At 43.7% G+C, this 19887-nt stretch overlaps 1 protein-coding gene across 1 annotated transcript in view; it reads right to left on the reverse strand.

Moving 5' to 3' along the window:
- Positions 1-19887, reverse strand: part of SIDT1 (SID1 transmembrane family member 1) — a 48233-nt gene that overhangs the window by 26436 nt on the left and 1910 nt on the right. Inside the window, exons 2-4 of the mRNA XM_074164798.1 lie at positions 1962-2083; positions 778-948; positions 275-320 (exon numbers count right to left, since the gene is read on the reverse strand). Coding sequence (XP_074020899.1) covers positions 275-320; positions 778-948; positions 1962-2083 — 339 coding nt within the window. The remainder of the gene's footprint in view (positions 1-274; positions 321-777; positions 949-1961; positions 2084-19887) is intronic.

The raw sequence follows: 19887 nt of genomic DNA on the forward strand, positions 1-19887 counted from the left end.
ATTTCCTGAACTACAGATACCATTAATTTGTTCTGGCCATGGTTTTTGGTTCACTTAATTGCTTTGCAAGAGGACCCAAACGTGCCCCTAGACGGGCTGAGGGACTGTTAACTCTTCCAAATATCCACAGAAAATCCCACAGTGAGGACATTTCCTGCATCCTAAGAGGGCAACAAGCTAGACATAAGGCTTTTGCTATCTTTAACAAAGGATCACATCAATCATTTGGATGGGGCAAGACATACAAGCAATGCTACACGGGACTCCTCCTTACCTGAGGCTGGGAAGGGCTGGCAGTGAAGTTAAAGGGTTTGTTGGTCCTAGAAAAGAAATGCCAGCATGTCTAAAACTTTCAGAGTTGGAATACATGCAGAATACCTTCAGATTAAGCAAAAGAAAATGGGTAATGGTTTTAAATTAAAAGAGGGTAGATTCAGACTAGATATAAGGAAGAAATTGTTTACAGTGAGGGTGGTGAGACACTGCAACAGTTTGCCCAAAAAGGTGGCAGACGCCCCATTCCTGGAAACATTCAAAGTCAGGTTGGACAGAGCTCTGAGCAACCTGAGCTAGTTGGAAACATCCCTGCTTATTGCAGGGGAAGTTGGACTAGGTGAACTTTAGAGGTCCCTTCCAACCCAAACTATTCTATGAAAAACAATCTCTTTTTTTGTTCTTGAGGGAAAAAAAAAGAAGGGAAGGCTAGGCAGATGGACCTGTAAATCCCTGTAAAACAGATACATGAAGTTACATTTGTATTCTCACAGTCCAGCTTACTCAAGTTGGAAGTTCTTGAGCCTGGTGACTAGCAGCTCATATGCGATATTAAATGGTGCCATGGAAGCGACGTCTACAAATATAATCTGGTCAGAGCGTCCTGTCTCAGGTGTTGGCTCAGAGGGACAAAGGGTCCGACTCACTTCTTGGTAACTGTAGGTCCTCTGATAGCTACAACAGCCAGGGGAAGGACGGAAAGGAAAGTTGGATGGAGGGGGGAGAGAGAGAGAGAGATAGCAGTTAAAAAGTTGTTCAGCAGTTTGAAGAACGACATTATTTTTCCCCTGCTTGCATAACTGAAATACTAATCTGAAAGGCCAAGACCATTCAGTCTTTTATTCAGAGCTTAAACTCCACCTCTGTTGCCTTTTGTGGTCTGCACAAGGGACTGACCACCACCAGCATTTTATTTCCCTTGAGGCCACCTGCACCATCTGCAGATGTAGCACATCTGCCATTTGCTGGAGGCAGAACATGCAACGACAGCCCAGAACAGCCACTGCTGTAATCATCCCCCGGATAAGGCAAGACACAGCAGAGTATCTATTGCCTGGTGCCAGGATTTCAGTCATAGGATAAAGCTTCACATCTCAGATGGTCTAAAGTATCTGCAAAGTCTCAGTATTCACAGCCTAACTAGCTCAGAGGTTGCTGAAGCTACACAGCAACATCACTTTCACAAAAAAAAGCATCCCCAAAACAACCACCACCACCCAGAATGGACTCACTCAACTTAGGTGTGCCTGGAGTGAGAAACAGAGGAGAGCCCTTATTCCCCAAATGCACTGTAACACAGCAGTTAGGGTGCTCTTTTGAGAGCTTATTCAAAGCCTGCTCCAAACTAGAGCCAAGAACTGCTTGCACACACTGTAAGCAACTGCAGAAATGACAACAATGCCATGTGGTAGATCCACTACTGATTAGTGACACAGGCAGATCCTCAGCAGACAAGCCTCCTGGTACTCCATGTACTTATTTGAGGAACTAAGAGATAAGAGCAGGCTGCCAAGTAAGAGGTTACCTACCAAATCCTGGTCGTCTTATGTTCAGCTGACAGTGAGCAAGCATGATTTGCAACCAAGCCCTGCAGTCTACACAAGCAGTAAGATCTAGAACTTGAGGAAGGTTGATGATGGATACAGCTGGCAGACAAGTGTGTTACAGGAAGAGACTCCAGTACTTACAGGCCTCGAAAAATTAGCGGGACCTGCCACGACAGCACTCCCTTCTGCTGGCGAACTACAAACAGGACAGGATATCGGAGGTTCTCAGAGCTGCTGTTCACGTATACCCGCACTGCATCTGCCTGTGGGAAGAGAAAGGAGAGTATAGATAGGTGTTAGCTGAAGACAAAAGAACAAGACAAAAGAGACAGAACAAGAGAAGGCTTGGTCTGACGTAGATGCCGACAATATCCACAGGGAGATCAGCAGCATTTATCACTGGACTAGTTATTTAGACCTAATCCAGAATCACAGTCCTGTCCCCAGGTCAGAGGTGACTGTCAGATAAGACACAGTAGACAAATGCAGCAGACATAAGAGGAAGAAAGTTCAGTAGCTTCCACTTACCCAATTGGGAGCAACCTGAATAACTTCTATTATAAAATTAAGCAAATACACACAAAACAGACCCAAGGCTAGAACTGAGAATTTTCTTGCTTGGACTCTTACGTACCCAACCCAATTAACATTACTGGAAAAGTTGCAAAGATGACTGAAGATGACATTAATAGTTAGGGATGAAAAAGCAGGTTAGCAGCTAGCACCTGCAGTATGTACCCCACCTAACTAAACACGAATACACCCCTGACTGCCCTCAACCAGCCAAGGAAGGCTGCTTTGGTTTGTGAGCAAAGGTTTTAATGCAGCACACTACACCAGCAACCAAGGTTTCTCCTTACATTATCTGGCCACCACACAGCTGCAGAGGTAGGACAGCTGTGGAGTAGAAGGCCCTCAGTTTACTATTTGCTTTGAGAAGCAAACAAGCAGTTTGCCTTCACCAAATGGAAATGGTACCATTTCCATTTGAAAAGAACATCTCTTCAGCTCCCTCTCCAGAGCTGCATGCATTGCTCAAGAAAACAGGTTATGAGAACGCATAACTCATCAGAAGAGACAATACATCTCGATTAGAGGCCTTTAATTGAGGAAAGCATATTAAGTAGATAAGACACACATTTTAAGCCCACCACATTTTGAAAAAATTAAAATGGACTCTCACTAGATCAGTGAAAGACTTTTCACAGATATCTCAACTTTATACCCTTCAATAAGAGTAAATGTAGAAGGGGGTGCCACCTTCTGAAAAAACAGAGTTAACAAGTTAACAGAAGGGCAACTACCTGAGATGGCAACTTGTGCTTACACTGAGGACACCAGGTTCAGAAAAAGGGCTTGCATCTGCAATCACAAGTGTAAAAGAAAATTTCCTATTTATTCTTGTTTAGTGATTCTAGGCTCACATGGGAGTTTAGTTTAGTGGAACAAAACACCTTCTTGAAAGCCATAATCATTATGAACTTTCCTGCCATCATCATCATAATATAGAAGCTACAGCCACCAATTCCTAAAAAAATAGTCTTCAACACGAAACTTCATAAATAATTAAAACCGCTTTGAGACAGAAGGGCAAACACTAGAATCTTTTTCCATTGCCTTCTGGGTTCTAAGCCTTTGCAATATACTTTTGGCATGCCCTCCAGCTTTTCCTTCTGACCACAAAAAACTACATATGCAATTTTGTTCCCAAATAAATTTCACAGTAGGGTGCTAAAATCAAGTTAAGAAAAACACTATCACAAAGCAAGACTCACAGGTAACACCTCAAGGGTATTAACACAATAGGCCACCACCACCAGAATGCATTGAAAGGCTACTCTGAGGCTTCCTTGCTTGGCTGGAGGAGCTGAGCCAGCACATGTTGGTATAACTGGGAAATGCAGGGACTGGGCTGAACAAGCTGCTGCTTGTTTGTAGGTGTTTGCTGTAGTCACGGTTTCAAGGAACACAGACCCAAATGAAGTGGCATTGGAACTGAACAAGCAAACAAATCCAAGGAGCATGAAGACAGGATGTTCAAGCCAGGGTCCTGAGAGCACACGAAGCCATTCTCCATCCATGGGGAAACCAACTGTCATCACAAAAAGGACACATTCCAGCTACCTGTCCAGCAGCTTTTTGCCCATGACACAGTTAAAGCAAGCCCATTTCCATAGGTGATGTACACCGCCTCTGGCTGGACACCAGCCTGTGAACCCTCCAGAGCTGGGTGCATCAGCATAGTGTAACAGGAAGCTCACATCAGACTCGCAGAAAATGGTAATACTGGGTTATGCATCCTCAACTACTCATAAATGCAAGCTGGATATTGGGAAATTCTCTTCTGCACTGACTTCATGAATACAGAAACTACATGGGTTATGCATATGTTGCAGATCATCAGGTTTACTTTAAATGAGTACAATTCATTTGTATTCATTGGAAGACCTAGAAAGTTGCATCTCTACTTCTAAATTCTCAATTTAAGAAATGTAATGGATGTTTGAAATACACACTAATGCTAAGTGGTATTAAAAAAAAAAATACTACTTTTATAGTTTGCCTAGGCTTTGGACACATAAGTGAAAGTTAAGTTGAATACAACTGAGAACTGAATACAACTGAGGTGGTGCTTCCCACCTTGGATCTTCCCTTTCAGCAAAGTAAGTATTTTCAATATTGATTCTAAGAGGAAAAACACAAGCAGAAATTCACAGGCTGTTTAGAAAAAGTCAGCCAAAAAAACCCTGCTCTGAGGTATCCTACAAAACACAAGAGCACTGTATCTTTCTGTCACAAAATAGGTATAGCTTTTGATATTTATTAAGATACAGTAAGAATAATTCTATGATTTAACCTTAAGCCCCCTAGAAATTCCAGCTTTTCCCACTATTGCATTACAGTGAATATGCAGCAAGTCATTTATCTCCAGTGGTGCAGTGTATTTTCCAGCTTTACTATTTTCTTATGCTATTTGGCTTACACAGGTAAGAATACACACTACCTGCATTCTATAGCGTATTATTTGAGGAGCCATAGCCATGTAATCAAATACTCTTTCATAAGCAGACAAGCACAACACTAACACAAGGATGAAGAACTATTTTTAATATCAGGATTTCATAGTCTGAGACCTTCACTAGACTTTTTATGTGTTCTTAAGTGTCTGTTGGGCCAATCTGTGGAATGCCTAGACTTTCATATGAAGAGAGGGGAATACCATGGGAAGACCACATCACTAAACATTTCTACATATTATGTAAGGAAGTGTTTTCTTAATATACACCAGACAAAGCAGAGCTCTCCAACTCCTGTGCAAAAGGGAAGGATTTTCTCCCCCAATGATGTTTGCAAGATATTGAGGTTTGTCATTGCATCCTTTCCACTAAGGGAGCTTTGCAAGACCCTTGCCTGCCTTGTGGAGCCCTGCATCAGAGACGGGGAACATGCCCTGCTTCACAAATGAGCAAAGTATCACAGGGGCAGAGAATAATGACCACCACCTACTGCTTTCATACAGCTTGTATCCAAACGAAGAGATGAGAAAACAGTCCTCACCTGCTTCAGGAGTCAGGAATACATAGCAGTAGGGGCTGGAGCCTTATGGAAATGTAATCCCAAACACGCCTTTGGGTGAACGAGATCACTCAGACAGTGAGGCTGCTCATCAGGACAGCAGCTGGGAGCTTGTGGCTGGAATTAGGCTGGCTTACAGATGTACCTGTGCTACACATGCTGCAGCACTATTAAGTTGACCTCCCTCCCCACTAAACCAGACTGGGGTAGGGGAGCAGGGCAGCAGCTGAAATATTTACACCCAGACTCCACCTCACACACTATAAATCCCAGCAGAGGACAAGACTTTGTAACCGTGCTGTGCCTACATCCCAGTCTCGACTCCTACATCACATCCTGCCAACACAGCCCAGAACCTGGGAGCTGCAGGCGCCGGTGTGGCATAACTCACTGCCAGATGGGGCAGACCTGGAAATCCAAAGAGGACAGACAAGTTTCGGAGTCTCTTTTCCTTGGGAACCTCTGTTAAAAATCCAATTTGAAATGGCAATTCCTGTCCTTGCAGGAGATAGTAGCTTGCGATGCCTAACAGAACATAAGCATCCCATTCTCACCCTTTGTAACTCTACCACATCTTACACCACACTTCAGGCTGATGGCTTCCCTTCAGGCTGCTCTAACTCAACTACCACTCACTGAAATACAGCTAAAAGGGGCTTAGTCTAGGACTACGGGGAATATCCGTTCCCAGAGGTCAAGGATGCAGGCAACAACACTACGGAAAATGTTGTTTACTTAGAAGCAGAAAGTACCAAACTCAGGATCATCACACCTTTATTCCAAAACATTATTCAAACTAAAGTGTTCTCCCCTCCACCTTATGCTTTTTAAAGTAACTTCAACCAGGATAACTGACCTGCTGTACTGAAGTGGAGGGGAGAAGATATTCAACAAGTTAAAAAAAACCTAAAAGTTTTGTTCGTGGTTTTGTGTTGGTTTTTTGTTTGTTTGGTTGGTTGGTTTTTTTAAGGGTCATTTAAGCTGTGCCATCACCTTCTAAAACAGCACTAGAAGATTCTTCAGAAAACTGAAAGCTGCAGTATTAGGTGGGACTCAATAATCTGAGTCACCAGGGAGGACTCAGCACATGGTAGCCTAGAAGAACCCACGCCCCTCAAAGCTCACACATGCACATATATTCTACCTCGGCTTGCTAGAAGCAGGGATGAGCAGAGTGAAAGCAGGACCAAGACACATCTTACATGTAAGGAACTGGAATCGCTCTGGAAGGGAGGCAGCAAACGATACTTTCGATTCCAACACTGTTTGAATTCCTACCCACATGATTTGATAAACTCTCAAGGTTTTGGCAATCATCTGGCATGCCACATTTATTTCAACTAATCCAATAAATGACAGTGATGGCAAGTGAGGTCTTCAGACCTCCAAGTATTGATTCATCTCCATAAGCAGATTAAATCCTCCATCCCCAGTTTACAGGCCTGTTACATTTCCTAGGTCCACTTGACATCCCTTGTTCATTTACTTCTTGGCATCTCTGCTCCTTCCCCATGGAAGATGTTTTCTAAGGAGCACATAAAGGCTGAAATCCTTTCAAATCTTTGCTGACAAAGAAACCAGCCATTAGATAATGGAAGACTCATTTCTGTGTCCTCAGATTTGGCAGCTTCCACCATTGCCACCTTATAACCCCTCCAAGACTCTTTCTGGACAGCCTGCTTCACATTGGTGAAATTTATACCATGTTGAATCTCATTTTATGCAGCAATATGGAAGAACTCACATGGGACCAGCAGGATAGAAAAAAGCACTTGAGCAGAAAGGAGAGAAACTACAACTGTGAGGAGTCACTGCCCAACAGCCTTCTCCTCGTGCAGCATCTGAATTTGTCTGACTGCATTTCCCACAGAAAGTAGCTCTTACTTTCATTGTGCTATATATTTCTTAATCTACCATTCTGGAAAGCCCAGAACTAGGTTTGTTTTCAGAGTCACAAAACTGTTGTGGTTGGAAGCAACCTCTTGAGACCACCTAGTCCAAGGCCCCTGCTCAGTCAAGGTCAGCTAGAGCTGGTTGCTCAGACCTCAGCCAGGTTCTGGGTATTTCCACAGATGGAGACTCTAGAACCTCTCAGGTAACCTGTTCCAGTTTTTGACTGCCCTCAGAGAAAAAAAAAATAAAAAAAATAAAATATATGTATATTCTTTTCCTGTGTTCAGATTAAATTTCTTGTGTTTCAGTTTGTGCCCATTGCCTCTTATCCTGTCACTGGGCATCACTAAGAAGAACCTGGTTGCCGCCTCTTCATTCGCTCCCACCAGGTATTTATACACATTGATGAGATCCCCACTCCAGTCCCTTAATCATCTTTATGGCCCTGCACTGGACTCACTCCAGCAAGCTCATACATTTCTTGTACTGGGGAGACCAGAACTGGCCACAGTACTCCAAGTGTGAAAGCTCTGCAGCTTTGTAACTGCCCAAGGCAACTCTAGGGCATAACTCACCTCCCTTCTTTTACAAGACAAAGCCACCTCTGTAAGAACTTCCTGGACAAGCCCAACAGTTAAACTTCTCATACAGTGACTCATTAGAGGTCCATTCACACATTTTTACCCTGACACCCTCCTGCTAGTCTTAATGTTAATTGCTGAACCTAGCCAAAAGATTTAGCATTTTCATTTCCTGCTAAAGGAAAGCTAATTAAGACCATGTCTGTAGATGCAATAATGCAGCTGAAAAATTTTGCATGCTGGACCCAGTGAAAGTCCTACTCAGCACAGGCCTTCTGCTGCCACTCCACATCCCAGTTTGAGCTCCTGCTGTTCCTCACCCAGGGTGGCTGGAATGTCCCTGAGCAAGAGCTACTGCCCTTACCTGCACAGGGTTACAAATTGCCTCCTCTTTGCTGTCAGCACTGGTACTTCCATCTCTCTCCTTAGCCTATAGGTGAAAGCACTGAACGTTTTTTTTTTTGATATCTCAAGGCTCTTCCAGATTAGATGCTCTAGTAGTCTAAGAGCAGTCAAGTTTCCTTTAAGGAAAAAAAGAGGCGGGGCTGTGTGTGAGATGAGGTGAAGGAAAAAAAAACAAACACAAAACAACAATCTGCCTGTGAATTCAAGGCTATTAGATGTTTACTTGACTAACAATAAGCAATGCCAAGATTAATTCTTTTTGTTAAGGACTGATCATCTATTTTCAGAAAGACTTGCTGCTGTGGCAACTGCCACTCCAGGTGCCTGCAGAGCCAGCTCAGGTAACCAAAGGCTCTTGCCTGTTTTAGCTTCCCCCATATAGTTAATGTACAACTACTGAAAGGCCTCCTGATTTTGCAATGATATGCTATATGCCCACAGCAGCACACATCTCCATTTTACAGATGCTGAGGCTCAAGTGTACAAAAAGAGGCAGAGGGCCTCAAGCAACACATTTGGAGCACAACCAAGGATAAAAAGTGACTGAGACATTCAAAACTTGAGATCTGCTCCCTGTTTCTATCCAGTTTCTACTGGATGACCCTCAGAAACATCAGGTTAAGAGGGATAGTGTTATAAAGCCTGCAGCTCACAGCACACGGCTCTGTCACCCTCTTGCTGCAGTGGCCAAGAAGCTGCCTCATTTGCAGTACTTGGGGTGCATTCCTCTTTCCTGGCCTCCAAGTCACATCCCTCTGACTCTTTCCAGTGGTTGCCCAACAATACTTCTGCTCCCCAAATGACAGATCTGTAATCTTTTTCCTGGTCAGCACCTCTGTCTCCTCTTTGATAATCTGCTCTGCTGATAATCTCACCTGGAGACCCTAGCCTGTTTTTCAAACTCTGGCGGTCCTCAAAGCTTCAGCCTTCGCAAGCAGACCTCAAAGTAATTTTGTTCATGCGATTACATGAATTAATGATCCCAAGGTTATCATAAAATTAGTGGAACTGAGCTCCCCAAGATGACACCTCCGACTAGCCTAATCTTTGATCCTGATGACCAAAGCTTGTGCAAGATGAGTCTTGCAGGACACTAAGTGCATGGCTTACCTGTGCCTCTTGTACCCTTACGCCAGAGAAGGGCTGCAGCATTTCCCTGGTGGTATCAAGAGCTACAGCTGCTGCAGAACAAACATTCAGGACTAGGACTTCTGCTCTGCATCTAGGCCAGCATCAAGAGGCAAATCCTACAGCCCACACCCTACTACAAGAAAGGTTTAATCACTGCCCCTGTGGCACCTCTTCATACAAAGGCAGAGGTGCAGGTCACTTACATGTTTGGTGCCTACTATGGTATAAAGCTCAACCATACAGCATGTCTCAAAAGGACATTGCTATAAATCACAGAATCCCAGAATGGTTGATGTTGGAAGGGACCTCTAGAGATCATCTAGTCCAACCCCCCTGCTCAAGCAGAGTCACCTAAAGCCCATTTGCCCAGTCACAATTTAGATATCTCCATGGGTGGAGACTCCATAACCTCTCTGGACAACCTATTACGGTGTTTGACCACCCTCATAGGTGGCTCAAAACAAAAACTGTTTCCCATATGTCCCAGAGAAGGGCAAGGGAAGGGAAACATGAGCTTTGGTGATTAAGACTTTGATAGGGAAAAGCCTGAGAGGGGAGAGAAGGTCCCTTCCCTCTGCTGTGATTCAGCAGTTAGACCTCTCATTTGGTTTCCCTCTCTCCACACAACTAAATTGAGCATTCATCATCCACAACATTTAGTCAGCTTTGCTGCCATTTCCATTATCTTATAATATTGCTCATGTTATACTAGTAAGAAATAGGATTACCATGGAAGCAAGATTCTCAAGACTCAATATTGTTTAAAACCTAAGCACTTACTCTCATTTCTTACCCACATGAAAACTGGTGTATGCTATATTACCACTGTACATGACTTCTCTTCACCTTCCCTGTGTTCAGTGCTCTGCATTTGCTCCCTGTAACAGCTGGTTAGAGCTCCTTTGCCCTGTTCCCGTAAAAGCCCACATACAGATAACTTGAGCTCTCTTAGGTCTGATAGTATCTGGGGCAGCATCCAGCTGTATTGAGGCAGGACCACCTCTGACCTAAGTATGGGCTCACAGGTGTGATTCCATTGCACTTTCATTCCTCTCACCTTTCTCTCTGCACTCTCCACAGGCAAAGCTGCTTCTCAAGCCACACTCAAATAGGTGCTTCAGACAGAGAGGAACATCAGAAGCAACATTTACAGAGCAGCTCATTAAGAAGATTCCAGTGTACTTTGTATTTCACCTCAATATATTAACAATTCATGTGCAGTGAATACCTCTGATCTAGACTATGTGCAAGCATAGGAAAAGCAACCAGAAGCATGACAACACCTAACCCCATCAAAATCTTTATAATAAAATCCTAGGGAGGAGGGGGGGAAGGGAACAAAAAAAAAAAACCAAACAGAGTGATTAAGAAGTTGGACAGATGGCATTTGAGATTCTAGTCCACCTAGTTATTTATCCTGCTGCCATCACCACAGTAACACAGGGCCTCTCATGGGACTCTGCACTTCCCATGGAGGGGCCAGATCTCAGCTCCAGGATGCAGCTTCATTTTCCCCCTCACAAGCCTCAGAGATACAGCAGCAGCTTCCAGCAGCACACAGCTTTGGATGATAGGCCTCTGCCTGACATAATAGCTATTCCTCCAAAACACAGCAATAAGACAGGTGGCATTTGCCAGTGGGCTAAACCTGCACAAAAAGTTCCCAACTAATGGTCCCTCCAGATCCTCCCCACCACTTGCAAATAGGCTCAGGGATATCAGAGCAACAAAGTTCAGCAGCATCTAGATGCAACTATGAGGAAACTTGGGAAAGTGAAGAAAGGATTAACATTTAACTGCAAGCAGAGCTTCTCTCATTTGCTGTCAAACACTCTCTGATTTTGTGCTCCAGAGTGGAAGGAACCCTAATTAGTGTCTTGGAGAAAGCCGTTTTGCCGGCAGGGTGAACTGTCTAGCAGAAGCGTCATAAGGGACAGGAATAACAATTTAGCACCTATGAACTGATGTTTGTGCTTTTTTAGGCTTTGTCCCAAGTAACCTACCTTAAACTTTTAATTCATGTTTTGCTTCTCCATTCTGTTGCCTTGATGTAGACAATATACCCATTTTCATGCACCAGATTTAATGAATTCCTCACTGAGCCAGTGCTAGTATTCCCATCTTTCCCTTTGAAAGTCAGCATTTGGCGTTTGCCTCAAGGGCATCATCTCCAGCAAAATATTTTTAGAAGAGTGGAACAAAAAAAAGGGGGGGGAGGTGAAGGAAAAAAAGGTGATTTATTTGCTTCAAACATCATCCTCCCTCCACACCTTTCCAAAGATTATTTCGTTTTAAGAACAAGCAGTTCTGACACAAGAACCCCTCCCTGCTACAGAACCACTGCTCCCATCGCATACAATCCGGCCTACAAACACAGAAATAAGATGCTACCTATGTTGCATGTAGAGACAAGAGGGACTCCAACTAAAGAGCACAGTTTTTCTTTAAAATAATAATAATCACACACACAAGAGCAAAGGACTATGAGCCTACTCTTCATCCACACCCACTCACTTAGCATTGGTGAGATGAGGAGGTAGTTTTGCCTGGGCAGTAAGAGGGTCAACCAGGCTGCTGTCACTGCTGCACCACCACCACTGCTGAGGGACTTACTGGGAGCAGACTGTTTCCAGCACTGCAGAAAACTAGTTGCACTTCTCCCTTCCCCTTCCTTGTACGCACACACAAAAAGGCTGTCTATATTGGTACTATAATCTAGTGCTAGGTTTCACCTGTACCTTCCAAGCTGAAATCCTTACCTCCTGCAGATACCTGCAGTTAGGTTTGAAGTGGGACAGTCCAGGTTGGATCTTGGAAGCAACCTCATGTATCAAATACTCCCTTTGACAGCCAGGCTCTACACTAACATTTGTCGGCAATAACTATACTGATGCCTTCTGCACTGCCAATCCGAGGCAGGGTCAGAACTGCTTTAGAGACTTCTGCTCCTCGCATTCCTTCCCGTTGCAATGCCTCTGCCATGTGCATCTATTCACCAGCCAAGCTCATGACAGTTTTGTTTCTCAGATGACTGACCTTGAGCTTTTTTCTGTATTTCAAGGTGGACAGAGCAGTTAGACAGCTGAATAAAGAGAGAGCTCTCAGCACTATATAAAAACGTGTTAGACCAGGAAAGACAAATATTTGTACTTCAGTTCTATCACCACCCTGGAGATAGGGGGAGGAAAAAAAAAAAAGGAAAGAAATAAAAAAAGTGTATCTGAATTCCATTCTCTAGATGGGAACAGGCAGAAGAAGCCAGTCCCAAATTCACACAGCTGAACAGGACCAACATGGCTGCAAACATTAAGAAAAATAAACCAGACTCTTGTTGACATGAAAGAGTCCTTGGACTGATTATTAAGTCTGCATTTCCCACAGAGATTACACATCAGCTTAAGACTGCAGGGATGTGAATTTAAGGGCAGGCAGGAGGTTGCAACAACAGTTTCAGCTGCAAGCAAAGGTTTTCAAAAGCATTACCGTGGATTCCTTTCCACCATCTCATGCTAAGCAAAAACTTCAAATCACACCAGGGCTTCGCCACGTTCTCTGCCACACCCACACACAAGCTGCTCCTTGCGAGACCATTGGGGTTTATTGGTCCACATTGCAACAGCACTTGGTCGTGGGCCTGACAAGGCACTAAGCCAAGCCAGTGGGCAGGGGAACATATCCAGCAAGCAAACACACAGGCTGCTAGTTACAATGGAAGGTCTCAGCACAGGATACGTCTACAAAAGCCACTGAATTGCTGCTGTCTGCTGTTGCACAAGAAAGGTGTACTTCCTTTTTATATAAACCCTGAAATTACGTGAAGTAGGATTCCGCTAGATGGGCTGAAGCAACTGAGACAGTGAATAAAGCATGTACCTGTCAGCGTGAAACTCAGCTGCTCTTCGCATTGACAATGCAATAGGGGGAAGCTAAGATGCTAAAGGAAAATAGTTACAAGACAGTGACGGGCATTACAGAACCTCTTTCCTCCCCTCTTATAAGATATGAGTACCACTCCTGTCAGACAACAAAAAAAGCAGGCTGAAGGGGAATTCTCCTCTGAGCTCTTTCTCTGTCTGAATTTGTGCCCCAATGTCAATAATTCTTAACTGCCAAAAGCAATCTGTCAAATAACCTTGGCCCACAGTTTTCTTCCAGCATTTCTGCCAGGAGTATTAAATATCCAAAGCAGCATAACTAAGTGACAGACTCTGGGTATGTCAAGCACAGCCTCAGTCACATTACCGTAATTGTTTCAGGATTAATATTTTTCATTTAAAAGTTCCACTCTGTGCAAATATGCTGTGTGGACTTAAAAGTCTGCCGTGGTCATTCCCATGAGTTCACTTGTTTGCAACAGTATCTGTGCAGCATAAATGGAAAATGAATACAAAGCATGCTAATATTTATCTTTTTCCTTTTTTGAAATTTTGTCCTCTAACAAATGTCACTAGGGAGTTTCCAGGACAGCCAAAAAGGAAAACTAGGAGTTGCCATGCTGGATGAAACGGGTACCTGTTTCGGACCACCCTCAGACTTCAGGAAGACATTAAAAGCAAGCAAAGAAATAATTTTTTTGAACAGCCAGTTAAGGAACAAACTACTCAAATAGCATCTTCCGAGCCCACAGCAGCTGGAACTCTGGGCTAGGGCAACCCGTGAAACAAGAGTGTTTATAACCTTTCCAAATTTGCTGCCGACCCAAGCACACAGCATTAACTCCAGGGATTACTGTCACAACACAAATACCTGGATCTTTATTGGCTCTGAAGTTCTTCACCTCAGTGACACTTCAGATGTGGATTGAATTGCATGTCCCACATGTTTTCTTATTATCTTTTTTTTTTTTTTAAAAAAGCGTTGTTCATCTGTTTTAAACCACACTGAAGTAGCTATTTCTATGCCCAAAGAACAACATCAGCATAAAGAATGTAAGGAAGTCTGTTTCTGAAATCCTCTGTGTTCCTCTAAGTATACACAGCAGAAAATAACGTTTGCTTATGCAACATACTAAAATATATTCTCAAACAGAGCAGATGGCACACCCTTGCAATACAGCTTTTATAGACTGCACTTTCATTCCCTAAATATCCCCTGAAATAGTAGATGAGGCCTGTATAGGAAAAGCATACCTTCCTACCCAATAACTTTTGCACAAGTTATTTAAGGACATTAAAGCCTCTACTTACAATGTAAATATTTGTATTATAAATTGCTGTGCTGTTTTTGGAAAGATTTCAAACTGAGGAAAGACATTTTGACAAAGTTACTCTTATTCAGAACATTTCTTTCTTTTTTAACCTAAACATCTTGGGCCATGGGGAAGGGTGACAGGGGGAACAACAAAACCTGACCAGTTTTGATTTTAAACAGGACAGCCCAACGAGAAGAGAGTCATTTTAAGATTTAGAATTACATCCAAATTCAAAGGAGATGCTTTTTTTTTCTTCAATGACCAGTTATCAGGCTTGACAGCATTAGCTTACACATTAGAAATAAAAATAAAATTCGTGCCAGCACTGAAGTCACCATCTGAAGGTCTGCGGGCCACCCTGCAAGAAACCAGAGCAGACCTCTCAGGCTTTTTTTTTTCCAAAGTCTGCAAACTGATAGCCTCCTTCAAGATGTACTCTCTTTTGCCCCTCTAGAGAGGGAAATCCACAAAGAACAAAAATCACAGAAAACCAAAGATTAATTTAAGTTTGAAGGTATCTCAGGTGGACACACGATCCCACTGCCAGCTCAAAGCAACGCCACATATCAAACCATTCTTTCAGTTGAGACATCCCATTTTTGTCAGAGCCAAAGCCTTCACAACCGTATTTTCTGCTGCAGAGAAGAACAGTCAAGCTTGTGTTTTCAGCAGATCCCCGTATCATTTCTCTCAGTTTACTTTTGCTTTCTCCTGTAAGCAAGAGCTTTTGGCATGACTCTAGGCAGGGTGAGGAATGGCCAAGGGACCCCACTGAGAAGCAGCAAGAGCATACTAAGTGCTGTGTGCTCTACACTGCCTACGCTGTCATCTCCTGGGGTTATGTTTGGTTTTTTTTCTTTAAAAAAGATAAATTATATATACAAAAGTTATTTCAAAGGTATTATGTTGAACCTTGATGGGCTTTAGATATAATATACTACTACTTGCTTTGATTTTTCTTGATTTGACATTGTGCCTACATTTCTGCCGTGTAAGGAATTTAATATTAGGCTCCAAAAATAGTGTACTGAGGCCCTTCCAGTATCCTGCAATGAACAGACTACAGCCAGCAACCAAAAAGCAACAGTGTTCAGGCCCTGGAGATCCTGCAATAACAGGAGCTCTACTGACCTTAGGAGATCTTCTTGTTCAAACATTTGTAGTCTCCTCAATTTATTTGGTTTTTACTTGCATCTTTGTGGCTAATAGGGTCGGTTTCTACTCAGCATTAAGGAAAGAGAGAAACTAACCCATTCCCCTCACTATAGCTCAGGTTCGGCTGTCTCCAAACAGGAGGCTAAAGGTTTACTGCATGCATGGTGTAGCTGTGGGCTGAAACTCAGGCTGGAGCCAAGACTAACATTACGGAGAAGACTTACAGGAGAGCAAGGGAATACTTGAGTAGTTAAGTTCTAGCCTGAGGACTTCTACACATGAAGCCCCAAATTAGCCAAGAAGTAAGAGTTGCTGCTAGAGTTGTTATAATAGACATGTGTGCTGCTGGAGTGGGACCTACATGCACATGTGAGGCAGCACAGAACAGTAAACACAGATTTGATCACTGTCACTTATTAAACCAGGTTGACCTGTGTAACAGAACAAGGAGTTTCCCTCCAGCTAGACAGATGGCTTTAGTCTGAGGAAGTGACTCATCACACAATCCCAGAGGGATTGTATGGGTGAATTCCAGCTATGGCTCCTTGCCTAGAGCAATGCAAGTGCCATCAGCACCTAAGAGACCCATTCACTAGGGGACAGAGGAACCCAAATGCATCACACTCTTTGAGCTGGAAAAGGCACTTGGTCTCTCCTAGAGGGTCACAAAGTTTAAGGCATCGGAAGACAACTTCTTGCTAGTGTTGATTTTTCTCTTCCCTTAGGTCAGTCAACATTTTCCCAACTGCATTCATGAAAGCAGAAAGGGTAATGATGTTAGCAAGCCTCTATGGTGGCACACAGCCTCTCTCACTCATTCACTGAAGGTAATTTTTTTTACTCATCACCCCTCAGATAGAGTCCACATAGGAAACAGTCACTTCAGGGCTACACATCATCACATGGCACAACTGCTCAAGAGAAGCCACAGCTCAATCTACCGCCAATCACAGCTTACAGTAAGGCTGGGCCATATGGGAACTGAGATTGGGGCTCTGTTACTAGTCCTGGCAAGGGAGGAGGAGGAAAATATCACCCACTCTTTCTCCTAAAATAGAGTGCAGCCCACTGCTCAGCTTTTGAGCTCATCGTATAGGTGCGCCCACTGCTCAGCCTTTGGGCTCATCATAACCACAATGCACTGCATGAATGTCCAAGAGCTGTGTCTGGATTGCACCAGCTTTGCCTACAAATGGATAGTTGAAACCTTGTTCTTGTGAGAGAGACTTGGTTTTCTAAAGACAGTCCATGTATCTTCCAAATCAAACATTCAGCTGGCCCAAGCTCTGATGAGGAAGAAGAACTTTTGTTGTCTCCAACTATCATCTTCTTCATGAGACATTCCTGCACCACTCAGGACTTTGCACAGGAAATACCCACAAGCACAATATTTGTGGCAGTTTTGTGTTTAGCAAATTAACCATTAGCAACTGCCAGAGATTAGAGTTGTGAAAAAGAGTCATTCACTCTGAATTCCCTCAGTACTCCCCCCACACACCTCTTCTTTTTGGAAGCCCTTGTATTGTTGCAATCATTGAACTAAGCAGGTTCTCCCACTTGTCACATAAAGCCTTCTCCAGTCAGCAGTAAATCCAGCAGAAATATTTTGCAACTCTTTTTCGGTTTTCTGGGTAGGAATACACTGCACAGGCAGCTCCAGCAAACTAGTTCTCCTTCCTTTCTCCCTCCCAAGCAGGGCCATGCTGAATATGTGGAACTGGAGATGCTCATGAGTGTGCTCATTTTTTTCCCCTATCCTGTATGTCTCCAGGTTAAACAATCCTAAAATTAGATAATCCTGTTTGCTCAACTAATTGGTCACCAGACTTCTAACAGCAAAGGCAGAAGCACACTATTAGAGCATAGGTACATAAAACAGGCATAACAGCTGTTTTTAATACTGTATTTTTTACACTCACAGTTAAACATTAAACAGCTGCACAGAGAGGAAAGTTTCAAAGAGCAGCTAGGGAGAGGAAAAGGAAACTAGAAAAGCAATAAGATGACCCCATAACAAATGAAGACTTTCCACCATGAGGAAGGAGTTTGACACATCCCTCTGTTCACAGGCCAACTCTAGACTCCCCTTGCAGCAGAGGTGGCTGTGCTCCTCCTCAGCACAGTTTTACTTTTACAGCTCCACCTCAGGAATTAAGGCCTAAATCCTAGCTGATAAGTACCAAATGGGCTGACAGATCTCCTGCCTCAAGAAACAAGGTGAAGTATTTCCACACAGCACATAGAAGGTGTTTTCTCCCTCCACGAACAGGCAGAGAAGAGACCTGGCGACATACACGTGCTTAAGAGTTTCAGCTAGGTGACTTGGTCAGCATATAAGTACCCTTATTGTCATTTTACACACCCAGGAGCTGCACAGAAGTGACTTGCCTGTCTCAAAGCAGCTCTACTCCAGAGCCCTGAGTTGTACTTCCTTCATCTTGTATACACATCAGCGTATGTGCAATCTCATGGGACTTTCTTTTCCCCTTCCCTTGTGCATGCATACCTATATCCCAGGGAGTAAGAAAGATTACATGGATGAAGAACATCCTCCAAGATCAGGCAAGTGCAACACTCTCCAGGAAGTGCTAAGTCTCTAAAGCACCAAACGGGAGTAACAGGTCATGTTCCCTCCTTTCTCTCATCCATCATTCAAGCATTGCTCTATTCAGCTGCATTTTCAGATGTGCTCTGGCAGCCACAGCACATAAGCAACCACAGCATTTACAGAGGGCTGATGGGTCACAAGTCAGATCTCATGCCTTGCCCTTGGCTTCAAGTTGTCCCTTGCTTTGTAGGCTGCCCTCTTGAGGGAGGGCAGCAGAGAGGGAAAAGCAGCAGAATGTGCAGCATCGAGAAAACAAATCCCTGTTTCAGAGCCAGGCCACTTGAGACCTGACTTTGCTTCAGAGAGAAAGCAATTAAACTCACACACCACAGTCCTTCCACATAGAAAATGCTCTTTTTATTCAATTAAATTTCTTGTAACTAAGGTTAATGGTCCATGTGGTATCTGCCTCAAGGTATCAGAGGCTTCTGGCTGACCTGCCATGAGCACAGAGACAGGAGGAGACTGAAAAGACCAGGAAGACCAGAGAGCTCACAAGTGGCAGGCAACTGGCAAACACAGGCTGATGCTCCACTTGCCGAGTTCGAGGCTAAAGACTGCAGTGAAAAGCAACAATTAATACACTGAGTTTTTGCAGGACTTGCGTTCCTTCAGAAGATCTAAGACCCAGAGGACAGCATTCCCCTAAGTATCTTCACAGCTCTTGCCCAAGAAAAACCTGCCCACTCAGATTAAAGCCAAGATTTCTACTACCAAGCTTCTAAACCTTCAGCAATCCTCATCAACAGGGAGATGCAAGACCACCAGAACAGATCAACCTCTGTCTCTGACCAGGCTGGCAAGAGGAAACCCAGCTGTGTTTGGCCTTCATCAGTTCAGGACTGCAGCTGGGGAAAGGACTTCACACACCCACAGCCGATTACCCCAATTAGACACCTTCTTGCAGGCTTCTGCTGGTTCAGCTCAGGAATAGCATCTGCAGGCCTTCTCAGTGAGGAATCAAAGAATGGTTTGAGTTGGAAGGGACCTTTAATGATCATCTAGTCCAAACACTGCCACAGGCAGAGGGACATCTTCACAACACCAGGTTGCTCAAAACCCCATCCGAGCTGACTCTGAACAGTCCCAATGATGGGACATCCACAGATTTTTCTGGGCAACTTGTTCCAATGTTTCACCACCCTCATTGTAAAAAATTTCTTCCTTATGTCCAACCAAAATCTACCCTCTTTCAGTTTAAAACTGTTGCCCCTTGTCCTGTCATTACAAAGTGTTGTAAAAAGCCTCTCTTCATCTTTCTTATAAGCCCCCTTTATATATTGAAAGGCCATAGTAAGGTCTCCCTGGAGCCTTCTCTTCTCTAGGACCTTCTCTATCCTCAGAGCTTGTTCTGGGCATCCCTTGCCAGAAAGCCTCTTAGGACAGTCCATCTTTAAGCGGGTTTTCTTTTCCAAATTAGTTTTCATAGCAGAAGCTGGTTGCATGGCCCTCTAAGCACATTCATGGCAGTGCTTGGAGAGTCCTGCATTAAACAAATATTAAGCCTCAAACCTGAAGTTTCCCACC

This window comes from Numenius arquata, chromosome 1 (assembly GCF_964106895.1).
Source record: "Numenius arquata chromosome 1, bNumArq3.hap1.1, whole genome shotgun sequence".
Taxonomy (NCBI): Eukaryota; Metazoa; Chordata; class Aves; order Charadriiformes; family Scolopacidae; genus Numenius; species Numenius arquata.